General features: G+C 36.8%; 2 protein-coding genes and 1 long non-coding RNA gene across 12 annotated transcripts in view; 1 reads left to right on the top strand and 2 right to left on the bottom strand.

Annotated features, from left to right (window-relative positions):
• The window catches only part of LOC135114151 (uncharacterized), an 81,536-nt gene extending 78,435 nt beyond the window's left edge, over positions 1–3,101 (top strand). For 6 of the 8 annotated variants that reach the window (XR_010275275.1, XR_010275273.1, XR_010275274.1 and 3 more), the window contains one exon: positions 99–3,101. This is a non-coding gene — a long non-coding RNA (uncharacterized LOC135114151). The remainder of the gene's footprint in view (positions 1–98) is intronic. The other 2 variants (XR_010275276.1, XR_010275272.1) reach the window with 2 other exon arrangements.
• LOC135114149 (large ribosomal subunit protein eL27-like) lies at positions 1,507–8,109 on the bottom strand. Of its 2 annotated transcripts, none has more exons than XM_064029898.1 (4): positions 7,986–8,109; positions 5,140–5,359; positions 4,372–4,517; positions 1,507–1,573 (listed from the first exon to the last, which is right to left on the bottom strand). In XM_064029898.1, the coding sequence occupies exons 2-4, from the start codon at positions 5,356–5,358 to the stop codon at positions 1,525–1,527; spliced, it is 414 nt and encodes a 137-aa protein (XP_063885968.1). In that variant the 5' UTR covers position 5,359; positions 7,986–8,109; the 3' UTR covers positions 1,507–1,524. The 2 variants fall into 2 exon arrangements, with proteins under 2 accessions (XP_063885968.1, XP_063885969.1); XM_064029899.1 differs by having other exon boundaries at positions 7,884–7,993.
• Positions 8,110–10,046: 1,937 nt separating this feature from the next.
• The window catches only part of LOC135114144 (solute carrier family 25 member 36-A-like), a 30,642-nt gene continuing 26,057 nt past the window's right edge, over positions 10,047–14,631 (bottom strand). For both annotated transcript variants that reach the window (XM_064029881.1, XM_064029880.1), the window contains exon 8: positions 10,047–14,452. In XM_064029881.1, coding sequence (XP_063885951.1) covers positions 14,380–14,452 — 73 coding nt within the window. In that variant the 3' untranslated portion in view covers positions 10,047–14,379. The remainder of the gene's footprint in view (positions 14,453–14,631) is intronic.

Genomic DNA, 14,631 nt, shown 5'->3' with positions numbered 1-14,631 from the left:
TTTTCTTCCACCTATACATGTTTGCCTCCCTAGAAAATGCATAAATATTAATAGCAGTCCTTTTTTATTTATTTTTTTATTTATTTTTTTATTTCCAGGGTCTACAAAGGTTGTATATAATGTTTACTCCACCATGTACTACCATATGAATTCGTAACATGGTGATACACACCTTTCCCCATGTGGTAAGTGTTCCTTGCTACTGATGAACCTCACCTTCACTATTTCCGTGTCTTTCGGGTAAGCTCCCATAAACTTATTCAGGCAGAGTAAACTAGCATATTTCGATCCAACATCGTTATTCTTTGTTAGCGTCACCTGTCTTTGTGGAGACCCCAGAACCTGCTGCGCTCTTTCTGCCTCCGTGCCAAATTCTTGCATATTATGCACTTACCATGTTTATATTACTGCAGTTGACACATAATGGTTACTCTTTAATACCTGTACCTATTGAATAATAAAACTAGGCATTTAGTCTCAAATATTGCCAAAAAGTGTCATATTGTAATCACTGCATTTCAAGGACATTGTTTTACCCCTGCTTCTACATATCAGTTTCTAGAATGTCATTCAGTGGTCAGTTCTAGAACATTGATACCATACTGCAAATAGACTCAAGTTTTGGTTTTGGCTTTCTACAAAGTTTTGTTTTTTTTCAGGTTGCAAGATGCATCTCTAGATGGAGGAAACCAAAGGGACTCCTACACTAATTGTTCATGGAGAAAGGAGTCAAACATGGAGTTCATTTATCATGTGGTCAACATAGCAGCTCAATTTCAAAGAACTCCCAAGAGATGGAAGCCAGATGAATGATATTAAGTTCTCCTGACCACATGGTATGTTTTAAGATTATTTTCAGTCCTGGTATGCTTTAAGATTATTTTCAGTCCTGGTATGTTTTAAGATTATTTTCAGTCCTGGTATGTTTTAAGATTATTTTCAGTCCTGATAAATTAACGAGGCATTTATGGAGTTGCAGATGGCACGTAAATATTGTGTGGCACCCATAGGAAGAACATGGGTGGCTATTCCATCAGACAAGATAGAACCCTTTAAAGGTAAGCGGTCATCGCCATAGCGTAACACCTAAAAGTAGATAAATTTGCTTTCCATTTTGAATAAATAACTAAATTTAATAATGGTCATCAGTAATATAAAGGAAAAGTCTAAATCCACATAACATAGGAACTAGATGCTTGTGCCTATTACTTGAATCTGCTTTCCTGAATTCTGTAGGGCCTGTAGCACATGTAGATAGTTTCTGGAGTTTGGATAGTCAGATAGATTGTTTCCATGACTGCTTGTAGGTCTCTTCCATATATCTGTCATTGAAGCTAAAATTTGATGCAAGTTCTTGCAAGCTATTACTACAATATCATGAGATCACAACTCACACTACCTGTTCCCAGCTAACATGGAAGAAACTAGTACAAATAATCTCAACATTTTAGTTTCAAACCCAAGCAAGCTAATCAACATTGCTGGAAAGAATAAAAAAAAAACAAGTACTAATCCGTGTTTTATTTAGAAGCGAAGCTTTTGGAAAAGCCACCTGTTCTTACCAGACTTGTACCTGAAAAATAAATATAAACGTTATCCTCTTTATCAAAAATAAATTGGTTATAATACACTGCACAATATTAACAGCTAAAAATCAATTAAACTAAAGTGTAAGCAAATAATATATATGTGAGGGATGAGCCTAGCTTAGATGATTATTCTGTTATTTGATCTTGCAGCAGAAGTCGACAAGTTGGCCGTGTGATGCTCTACTGTTCCACATTTACCAATCAGAGAACTCCCTTGTCAATGGGTAAATATAATTTGAGCTTTTTAGTATTTGACAATAAACATTTATAAATTATTAAGCTTTCCTTAGTGTTTAACAATATTAAAAGTGAGCAGTAGTGACAGGATGTAAATACAGGATGGCAGATCACTCATCTATGCACTGGTTTGTGCAAATCATATCGTGAAGATATGTGATGTATCAGTTGAAACCAATAATGGTATGCAGCCATTTCAAGTGATGAGCCTGGCACTAAAATTACCAACAAGCCTCCACAGGCTGTAGATGATAAATATAGGTAACTTAGCTTCATCCCTCATTAAAGATGCAAGTTGCATAGAACTATTTCAACCAACAAGAAACGCACTGTAATTCAAACACTACTCATCTTACACTGTTTTGCTTAGCACCAGCCATGGTGTAAATAAGAATAACTCCAGTAGACCAGGGCTTATGTCCTGTCACTACATTAAAGAAGCCATGTCTCACAATGTAGCCACTGATCAATTTTGACAAGCATCTTCAAAAACAGTGGTGACAACTCCCTTTATGAGATAAATATTTTGCAGGATAAAGGAAACCCCTTGTAGTGCATCACACCACCAACCAATTGGACCTGCTGTAGCCTGGAATTTCAACATGTTGAGGAAGCAGCAGGTAGGGTACCGAGATCTGTGGTGTGTAGCTGCAGATATATTTTGATGAATGTATTTAATGAAATTATATTCATGTGATTTCCTAAAGTTATGGAACATTACAGTAACGTATATCTTTTGAAACAGTTGGTGTTAGAAATGTAAATTACAACCAATAGATGAGGAAAGTAAGGCCATAAACCAGTACTGTCAATGGCCATGTGGAATTTAGGAACAAGCAACAAGTGGGAGAGGAGAGGCAAGGTTCATGATCTGTCCAGTTTGTCAGAAACTCTTACCCAGACAGTGGATTAACTTTGCAGACAATGATGTGTGCTTACAAGTAATTAATTACCGACTGATCACCAGCTCTGATATGCTACACAGCTTTTTTTTTTTACAGTATTATTACTCATACATTGTGGAACCTCAGTTCTAGAACTTAATTCATTCCTGAATTCATTCCTGAATACCATTCAAAATCCGAAACTAACTTCCCCAAAGGAATCAATAGAAAACAGATTAATCCATTCCCAGACATCAGTCTACCCTGTCTCAGCAGTTTATGGCAGATGCTCCTACAGCCAAGATGGCAGCTTCACATCTCCAACTCGCAAATTATTTATCTAGAAAGGATGTATTAAATGAACTTAGAGACAATGAACCCATCAAAAGATACTGTTTAGATGGTGAGGGAAGCCTTAAAGAGGGAGACAGTTATGAATACTAAAATGGTGTTCATAACAATTTGACATATTGCTGCAGAAAAAAAGCTATTGGAAAAATGGAGGTGTCCAATAGTGATGGCGTTGGAGGTCATCGAGAGAGCCACAAGTGGCTTGGGATTACTCCTGAACACCAAAAACTGTTTTCAACAGGATCACATTTAGCTTTTTCAAAGATTGAATTACTACTGTCTTACACTGTATATATAAAAATGAAGTAAATATTTATAGAAACTACAAATTAGTAAACAGTAGCTTTTGCTGTCTTAGTATTTAACTTTGTTCTAGAACTGAATTGTAATACCACAAGTGATAAGGAGTTCAAAATTTTATTCGAAAACCGATTTGTTTAAAAAAGGACGTTCAGTAACCAAGGTTCCTGTCTTTGCTCAGCTACTGCTTACTGGTAAATTATTACATCTCATACCAATTGTTTCAAAGATACTGTATAGTTTCATAACTTGGAAAAGTCAACTGAATAAGAAATTCACAACAGAATAAATCATTACTTCAAGTACTAGTGGTAAATTGTCTATCTATACTGGTTTCTTGCCTAAAGTTATGCAAAAGGATCCTTATTTAACTAATAAATGATGAAAACTAAGTGTTTTGATAAACCCAACACACAAAACAAAGATACTTCTGTTAAAATAGATTAGTCAAAGAAAAAAATGATTAAATCAATCACAGCATCCTAGGAGAATCAAACCACACACACACACACACACAAAAAAAAAAAGACTACTACATCACACCAAGTCCAGCATAGTAATTTAGCAATCTGAAGACTGGGCTCTTGAATCTGACATCTCCAAATATACGGACCAAAATCATTATTTACTAGTACAACATTCTATTTGCACGTATAATAATGTTACAGGTCTACCTAGTGGCAAAATTATAGCAACTTTGGTATGATTATGATGGATGCAAAGTAAAAACTGCCAGTGAAAGGGAGGATTGAACACAAGAGTATGAGATAAGTGAGAACGAAATGAGATGAGTATGTAGGAAAGGATAACTGAGAACAGAATGAGAAGACTGGTGTATGTATGTAGGGAGGGAGTACAAGCATTGAAATATATGGAGTCAGTAATGTCATTGTGTTGGGAAAGTTGGCTTCATAAATTGATGAAACACAAGAAATTTCAGTTAACAGATGAAATGCCAGATGAAATACTATTAATAAATTTCAGTGAACAGTTTTATGTAATACACACACCTTTCTTCTAGTTTGGCCTTGACCATCCTGCGCGCCTTCTTCCTACGGGCAGGATCCTTCAAGATCTCCTTGTTGATCTCTACTTTGTCAAAGACAATGTCAGTTGCAGTATAACGGGTGGGCATCACGTGCTTCAAATTCACGATCTGTTAAACAAAAAACAACTTTAATAATATGAAAAATACTATTTAAAGACTTAAAGATAGGGCAGGTAGGGCAGGTACACAAACTGTGACTATTGTCTCCCTTTACTGTAGTACATGTTGATATTATTCCCACAAAGCTACTGGTCCTTCTGTCTTTCTAATCAAGTCATCTATGTAGTATCCTTTTAAAGCTATGTATTGATTGAACACCAATAACTTGATTAATTTATCTATTCCAGTCATATACCACCCTATTTGAGAAACATTTTCTTCCAATCTCTAATTTTGTAAAAGCCTAAACTTGCTATTCCAAGTCCTGTCCTAATTGCTAATTCTAAAATTGTTATCTTATGTTACTTAAATACCTCCATCAGAAGATCCCTTATTAATCTACTCAAGTATAAATTTAAAAGCTTCAATCTCCTGTCATAACCCATATGTCCTCCATAATAAGGGGACCAAAGGTGCACTGCATAGTCTTGATGCAATCTGACTAATTACAAATACTATTTCAGGACACCTACTTTCAACACTCCTAGAGATTAATCATAAAGTACAATCACCTTTATTTCTGGCCTCTATATATTTTAATCACCACAAACAACCAAGCAAGCAGCCTTACCCTGACAAATGGCTTGATCTTAGAGCGGCGCGCAATCTTCTTCTTGCTCATGCTCTTGGTCACCTTGCGAGGGTAGCGCTCAATGCCTGCCACCAGGCCGTGCTCATAGGGGCGGTCCTGTGTGCCCTCATCATTACTCTTGATGACAATGGCTTTCTTGCCAGCCTGCTTGCCAGTCAGCAAGATCACCACCCGGCCTGGTTTGTAGACCTTCACCATGCTGCAATGATAAACTGTTGTTAACTTCCCATGTTACATGTACTACATGCTTTCTTCACTGTATCAAGAGTAGAGACTATAACAAATGTACTATTCAAAGACAGACCATAAATGAACCTCTACATTCCCCTGCGTTAAGTTATTCCCAAGAAAAATCAGCTGCAAGTGATTGGTAAAACTGTAGTTCTGTGTGTTACAGGGTATTAAAATGTGATAAACATTACTACAATGGTACATCATTGTTGTCATTACTGCAATGTTACATCATTGTTGTCCAGTGAATGCAGAAATCCTCCAAGAGATAAAGGGGAGGAGAGGCCCCATCTACATCAGGTAATTTTGATTAATATTTGAGTGACCAAGGGAAGTTGTGCCCCTGGAAATTATAGCCTCCCCGAGTCCTTGGCCCACTGCTCTTCCTAGTCCAGTTGGCAGTTGACAGTTGACAGAAGCACAATGCACCAGGAGTCACAATCCTAACTCACAGGAACTTGAGGACAGATGAAGATTAAGTGAACCTCCTTGTGCAACATTAAGTAGAAGAAATCGTCTGGTGTGAAGTGTGAGGGAGGGAGAGACAACCCTCGGAGTAATATGTGGAAAACCAACATTGATGGCACAGAACGACAAATATGTTATGTCATAAGAAGAAAGCATCAGCAAACTTGACAACTTCCTGTAGTCTCTGCCAGATGAACCTCCCAAGCTACACAGCATACAGTAGGCCAGCCTCTCACTATGCTCCAGACCAGCACACTCTCCTGAAAGACTCTAAGGCTGACAGCAACAGTGAACTACCACAGCTATGAGGATGGATGGTTGCCTGTTCTTTCCACCAAGATGTTAAACCAATAATTGGAGGGGCATGGCAATGCAGCGCAGGGAGTTCCCCTATTTGGCCAATGCCCAAACGTTCTTCCAGGAGTTAAAACACTATAGTAATGTAGACATCACATGAAAAATTTACCGAGGTATGACATTTCTGTTGGTGGCAGACATCTGCTATTTGTGACAGAACAACAACTATCCCTACTAAGCAAGGCCAAACACTGGTATGCTGATGTAACTTATAAAATGGTCTAACACCCCCTAACTCAACTTTTTCAGTGTTCATACATTTGTACAAAGAATTAAGAATTTGAAACAAATACCAGTGCTGTTTGTACTCATGCCTGGGAAAAGACGTAGATTACAAAAAAGGATTTTACAAAGACAAAATCTTAGTGGGGAATTGAAAGTAAAGGAAATTACTAATGATTTTGAGGCAAGCACTTGGAATGCGATTCCCAAAATCCTGTCAGATGTTATTATTTAAGGACGCAGCTTTCTTTGGGGGCAGGCAGTGTGGCGGAAAAATTAAGAATTAGGCCTACGAGTAGCTTACACAAATGATGTTGGAATGCATGAATATCTCAGGAACGTCCTGGCATTGCCTTATGCTCCTGCAGACCATACTGAAGAACTCTTCATAAGACTTGACAGAAAAGCAAACAGCTTTCTGACCCTCACAAGTCTTCAAAACCACATAAAAAAAGACCTGGATACATTCTGCCATTTGGTCTCCCAGTGTATGGTGTGTATTAGGTAGAAGCATCCATACAAATAACAGTTTGGAAGGTCGGCATAACTTGCTCATAACATTACTCAGTGATGAGGCCAAACTAGTAATTCTGCACGTGCGTCTCCTCTCAGGTGGGAAGGAACAGAGAAGACAACATATCAAACACATAAAACATAGTGGTCAACTTGTTAAGCTCTGGGAGGAGCACAATGTTTACTGTACTGTGTAAATATGCATTGTGTGCTTGAAGGGAATAGATTAAATTATATTGTAATTTCTGGCAAGTGCTTCTCTGTGTTGAACATGCAATGGGCCAAGTAGCTATGCATGCAGTGGTTTGCAATCAGCCTTGGTCATGGGCTGAGTTGGCCGGCATTCAGGTACGAGGATGCAACCTAGCCTAAGCTTGCCTACCCAAACAAATAACCCTATACGTACAAGATATTACAAGAAATACCCATATAATCCTCAACATATACCGTTACATTTAATAAATACTTAAATATCCGTACACTACACAGTAAACCCCCTACACTGCATAACACCCCTACACCCGGCTAGTCCTCCGGGTTGACACCACCACCACCTCGTCCCCACACCCACACATCACCACACTGCACCACCAAGCAAGAGCGGGGAATCACCAACACAACCGTAGCGACCAAGGCAAAGAAACACGAGAACACTCAATACCAAAGTATACCAAAAACACGAGCAGCACCAATAGTTTCAGTTACCTTACAACCCTTCCATATGCCACCTGTGTATTGTAAGAGGTAATTCATCACAAAACATGACTTCTGAATAGTGAAAAAAAATTAGTCGTGGCCATGAAATATCACAGTAAGCAGGAATATAGTTAACCCACATCACCTGAGAGGGTTTGTTTACATCAGTCACCATAACTATTGGCCTCATTTCTCCTAACCAATGCGGCCAGTCGCATTTATAACCACAAGCCTACCTGAGGAGACCACCACAACTAATACCACGCCCCTTGGGAGGTTATATACTATAAGATGACACAGATAACTAATGCTGAATATGAGTCGGGGCAAACACTCACACTGCGGTATGGTGGGGAGCGGAAGGAAGGACTGGTAGGATGGTTCTTTTGTGAAATTACTTTTAGAAATTTAAGTTTTCATGGACTTTTAAGCCTTAGTAATATTATGTTTAATTTTATTCTCTATTTTTTTCTAGAAATAAAACTGTTATATATAAATGATGCTGGGTATATGGTGATATTTTATATACATACATAGTCCCTCATATACTTTTCTTATTTTATAGCTAATCTATCTTTCATGTGATCATTAAACAATAAGTTTACATCTTAAAGATTATATTGTTATAAATTTTGATATGATATACTTGAATTTATTAATCTATATTATTGTTCTCTATAATTTATCGTTCCTAAAAAAAATATTTCAAAAAATCATATAAACAGAGACATTATTGACTAAACATGTATATATATAACACAAACGAGGCCTATTTTACTTTCCTTATAGGATCTCGAGGCTGTTAAATAATCTGATTCCTCCTTGATTAGCTCCCTTTTTGAGAAAGGTCAAGTGGGTTTCTGCAGTCTTATTCTTATTTGGTTTGATTTTCTTTCTTTTCTAGCTTTAATCCGCCAACAATTTCCTAGTTTTCTTTTGCTTCTGTGTACACATGCACATCCTCTCCTGTGTGCTTTAAATTGATGTTTTATGATCTTGCGAGAGAGAGAGAGAGAGAGAGAGAGAGAGAGAGAGAGAGAGAGAGAGAGAGAGAGAGAGAGAGAGAGAGAGAATTCCCCCCCCCCAGAGGGTAAGGGGAATTGGGACCATTGATTGGCAGACTCAACCTGTTAGAATGTTTATCTTTTTATTGTCTTTGAGCTCCTCAGGGTGGCATAAAATTCAGTATGCATCGGTTATCTGGTGCAAGCAGCCTATCAAACCGTTCAACACAAGGATTTTCACTATTATATGCACATTATTTGGAGTGCACTTTTTGATGCAGACAATCATGGAAAGGAGTGGGGGGGGGGATGACATTCTGACATATAGTGAAAGGAGTGCATGGGGCAAACAAGGCTGAGAACCACTGGTCTATAACAATGGATATAATACTAAACCTACCATGCTTCAGTCCTTCATTTCTTTGAAATTCTGCGCTGGGTTTCGGAACCTTGTACCTCTTTCTACAAAGAAAGATTTGCTGCTTACTTTCATTGGTGTTCTGCTCAACTTTCCCCATTCTTCTGTATTATTTTCACATGACCTTTCCTCACTGATTAAAAGTAGTCCGTCTTCCTCTAGCTGTTGTCACATCTAAACCTTCGTCTTTCGAGGCGCATCAAGTGCTTAGATACACGGTACTAAGTAATATTGGGTTCACCATTCATGTTTGCAGAACATCATATACATAGGTGTTAAGGTGTGCATTCTGCCAACTATCTGATCAAAACTGGAGTCATACATAATTTCTTATTTAGGGTGGAGTTATTTATACAAACATTCTGTATACTTTGCGTAAATTTGTAGGAGAGACTAGTACTCTGCCAAAGTCCACAAATATTCATACAGCATCTGGTTGGAGAAAGCTGCAGAAAGTAACCTTCAGTTCACTTACAGCAAAGAATTATGAAGGTTTAGATCTCAAAAAAAATTAATGCTACATCTTTACTCAACATTTCCTTAGTTACTGGTGGGCTCATAGATGCCTCGCAGTACTGTACTGTCTTCTCTATCATCAAATTCAGATTTAAGACTTAGGTATGCACCTTGGCACAATACAAGTACAGCCCCAATGGAAGCCCATAGTGGCACCATACCATGACCATAGTCCACACAATTGTTTTAAAGTTACATTTTTTATCCAGTTACTTTGTTTCCCAGAAAAAAATAAATACAAAATAAATAAATAGATGGTCTTGTTTCCTTTGCACTATTACTTGCAAAATTTATTGTATAGGTGAAGGCTTGCAGACATCTATGCACTCCTCTCCTTCAGGGAGGAAGTCAGTCTGGTATACAAGTATTGATATAAATCCCAAGGATCTTAAGCAGTCTTCCCAAAATTAAAGAGTTTAAAAGGTTTCAACTATGAGAGGAACAATACAAGACATCTCAAAATTTATCCTTGATTTATTTAATGTAGTTTGTTTACAAAGCTAAATATCAACAAATATATAACCATCTATCTACAAAGTTGTTTGCATAACACTAAAAAAAAATTCAGGTACAAATTTGATTATATATATATATATATATATATAGATATATATATATATCTGACAATAGTAGTGCCCAGCTCACTGCTCCTTCAGCCCAGTAAAAACAAAGCATTAAACTGAACACAACACTTGAAAGCAGTAAATACTGGATACCAACCAAAACTTACCTCTGACAAATACAAAAAATTTTAAACAGAATTTTGCATTAAAAGGGATGGATACCAACCAAACCAATGCGACAAAACTTACCTCTGACAAATACAAAAAATTTTAAACAGAATTTTGCATTAAAAGGGAATAAAGATTTGGGATAACAACACTCAGTTACAGGTTGATAAAAGTAACAAAATGATAAAAACACTTCATGTCAAGAGCCATCATGCAAGTTACACTCTGAATTACAGGAGTGCACGCACTTTCACTGTACAGTACAGTGAATGTTGTAACATGCAAATGGAAGGAGAGAGAGAGAGAGAGAGAGAGAGAGAGAGAGAGAGAGAGAGAGAGAGAGAGAGAGAGAGAGAGAGAGAGAGAGAGAGAGAGAGAGAGAGAGAGAGAGAGAGAGAGAGAGAGAGAGAGAGAGAGAGAGAGAGAGAGAGAGAGAGAGAGAGAGAGAGAGAGAGAGAGAGACGAACTGACATCCACCAAGTTTTGTATCATACAGCAACATGGCACCTGCAGCAATGAGACTTTATTGCATACAAATTACCAACAATTTTGCTGCATTTCTCATTTGACCTTGACTAAAGATGAGCATCACTTGAGTCAAGAAGACCAATACACTTAAGGGAACAGACCACCTGTGTGGCTAAGCAGAACCAATTCTCCAAGTAAATTTTGTTAATATCACTTATACTTGATGGTTCATTGCTAAAGTAGCATTACAATCAATCAGGTTATTGTCAAGAATTACCTAGATTAACTTCTCTAGTGTTTGTAATAAAAAAATAAAAGGCCTCTTGTTTAGGATCAGTTTAAGGCTGAAATATGCACTATTAATTTGTTATAAGCTGTTGCATCCTGGCATCACTTTCACAATTTTGCAAGAAATGCAATATTAACTGCAAACAAAAAGGTTGTGGAGGGAGGGATTAACTTCTCCACACAAGATATGCAAACAGTGCATATACCACATTGGGTTTTCAAAACTTTGATTAAATTACATACCTTGCCAAATCCCAATTATTGAAGATGCTACAGCTCATCAAGCAGACTTATGGACAGTGAGCTCTGGACATATAAAGACAACTGACATATCTAAAACAAATACACTAAGTAACTTCTATTGAGCAAAACAGAGGATAGTCCTCTGCAGCACACTTTTCATAATAACTGCCTGAATAAATAATTTACGTAAACACTGAAAATATGAGTATTGTATCATTAAAAAACTACCTAGATAGGAAATGATACAAGTCTTGAATATGTTAATGTTGGCTGAAGTGAAAAGCTATAGATAGTTAGCTATGGCTCTTCTTAGTAGCTAATTCATAGTATTTTAAATGATGCCTAGTTAACTGATGGAATATTCACCAGTTTGTCACATTAAATCTAGGACTTCATTAACAAAGCTGACTACCTGATATGGCATTTTCTTTTTAGCTGCAGACACTAAACCACTGAACTATTACTCATAAAAGTTAACATCCCTTTTGAACAGACAGTCAATGACAAGTTTCACATAATCTAAGAAATCATCCTCATTACCACCACCACCACAAAAGCTGCATCCATTACACTCATGACATGTGTGAAATCTTGCAATTCCATTTCTCTGTAATAATGAGACAGTACGAATCTACAACAAATAAATTCACGCAATCTGCTTGACAAGCTACTTTGTGATGCCAAATGCTGGGCCACGGGTTGCTATTGCATGGAATCCTCAAATAACACCATGATTCATGCTCTCCTCTAAGAGTCTGTACACCTTTACAAGATGCATTCGTCTGTGCATTAGAGAAGCATCCCCTCAAAAGCGAAGGCAAACATTAGCTTCACTTGCCCTTAGGAGAAATTTCCATTACCTGATTACTTCAAGGGATAAAACGTCTCCCATTTATTCAGATGGCTCAGACGGCAAGAAACTTTGGCTTCTGATGGCCATTAATGAAAAGTAGATTCTGGTTATCTTTTGAGGACGAACTTGTATTGCCTTTGAGACAACAAAATTCAATAAATTTATCAAAGTAATTGAATCAGACAAACAGGTTGAGCAACAAATGTTCCAAGGAAGACAAAATAAATGAAGCAAGCTTTTTCCTTTCTGAAAGGAGAGGAAGATGAGAATCCTACTGATTACTGAGTGTCCTCTTATCAAGAACATTTCAGTGGCCACAGTGAACTAGATTCCATATACATACACACTAATGTGTATTTAGGTAGGCTTGGCAGTTAAATGTAATTAAGCTTTTGTACAGCAATAAGAAGGTAAACTGTATATCACTTTCTCACATGGCAGATTTTTAGACAGTGTTTAGAAAATATGCTTTGTCAGACGCCTGTATCAATACTATTTCTATTCAATGTTTTCCCTTAGTCTGGCTTTCCATACATTACCCAGAAATTCCCTCACTAATGTTTAATATGTACATGCAAGGCTGTCCGTTTTGACAACTGCCTATTTCAACTTATTCTTAACTACATACATATACATACATATTTATAATATATACATTTAATCTCAACAGCACACAAATTTAATGAACAATAAGAGGAACTGAATAAAAAAAATTATAAAAAAGTGCAGTTGAATTTTTGTGCCACAACACTTAAAGAAATTTAGTATGACTGGTCAACAAAGATGGAAACCTGACACAGCTTTTTAAGTACAATGAAACAAACATCTTAAAAACAAACATGCACAATATTTTTTTGGAAATACCCATCACAACCTATGATACACATGTTCAAGAATATCAACTATGGTAACAAAAGTTACTGATCAATATGTAATAAGACATCCATCATTAATGCCTCTCATGACAACACTATGGTAAGCCAGGCATTTGGGAAACCTCTCAATACTGATCAGCAACTGTTATTCTTGTATTACTATCACTAAATCACCCTGCAGTTTTCAAAGCCATCACACCTTAAATAACACTCACAGCCACATGTCTAAATGTGTGCGACTAGAACACAACAGCGCACAGACTGTGTGAATATATGCGTACATAGTAGCAGCCACAATATTCTGCAGTATAACTGCTTCAAACCTACACTAAGAAGATACAGCTAAGGAATTACAGATGAGTTTATTTGCCTCTCCAAATATGACGGGAGCCCATGGGAAAATGTAATTAAAAATTATAAATAAATGCAAAACAACCTTGAAAGATCCATGTTTAAACATTTCAATGGTAAAGAAAAACATGTTTAATAATTATGAATAGTACTTACATTTCATGAAATGCTGTAATAGATTTCCAACTATTAGATAGCAGTACAGTCTTAATGTAAAGGCACATGACCTATCTTGACATGTTATTTTTTTTTATGAAGCTCCTCCAGTATTGGTACTGCATTACTAAGTTCAATCCTACATGATATTTGCTGCAAAATACTGATGTACATGACCACAGAGAAAACTAACACTTTTTTGCCATTGCAATAAGCATGAAATGCAACATTTGCTTATTTACTTATTCTGACAATTTCAAAGTGTGAGCCCAATGAATGAAGAATTTTATTATTCTGCTGAAAATTCCAGAACCTTGTTAACTAAAATAGATATCAAAGTTTTAATTACTGTTGTGTACATATCAAAATTCCACAAAGTAATGAGACATAAATCATTAATTCAAAGATCTATAAATATTAAGCCAAATGTTTAATGAGAGGGGACAGTGATAGGTCCTGTCACCACTAGCACCATCACCACCTCTACACTGAGCCATGAGAGCAGTGGAAGACAAAACCATTACAACTCATCTATCTTAAACAGGACTTCAATTAGAGTAAGAATTTAGAATGAGTAGTGATATGTAGCGAGAAAAATGTTCTATTATTCTTTACAATGATCCTGGCAATTGATACATTCATGAAATGTCTACGCAATACCTTGTGTTACATTAAGTAACCAGTTTGAATAGCATGAACATCAGCAACATGTTCACTTTGGTAAAATGGCTCGCTACAACCTTGGGAGACGTGTTGAGCAACACTCATCTACACCTTGCATCTAGGAACCCTGAATATGGGACTTTCCCTAGCACCACTGTGGAAGGACCTACAGTGAAGACCCGTCATCATCATCATCAAAGTCATCATCGTAGAATTCATTTGCAGCCACACCAAAATGCCTGAAAATGAGGAACTGTAAGCATATACAGAAGAAAAAATCTAAATAAATAAATAAATTATTTATATAATATATACACACACACACACACACACAGATACCTTATTACTCTAGCATTTTGGGTGTTTGGCTAGTTTCATACATTAAGGACTAAAGTCTGAGCAAAATGTTTTACAGTTG

Source organism: Scylla paramamosain, chromosome 27, assembly GCF_035594125.1.
Source record: "Scylla paramamosain isolate STU-SP2022 chromosome 27, ASM3559412v1, whole genome shotgun sequence".
Classification (NCBI taxonomy): domain Eukaryota; kingdom Metazoa; phylum Arthropoda; class Malacostraca; order Decapoda; family Portunidae; genus Scylla; species Scylla paramamosain.
This window is presented reverse-complemented; position numbering and strand designations above follow the sequence as displayed.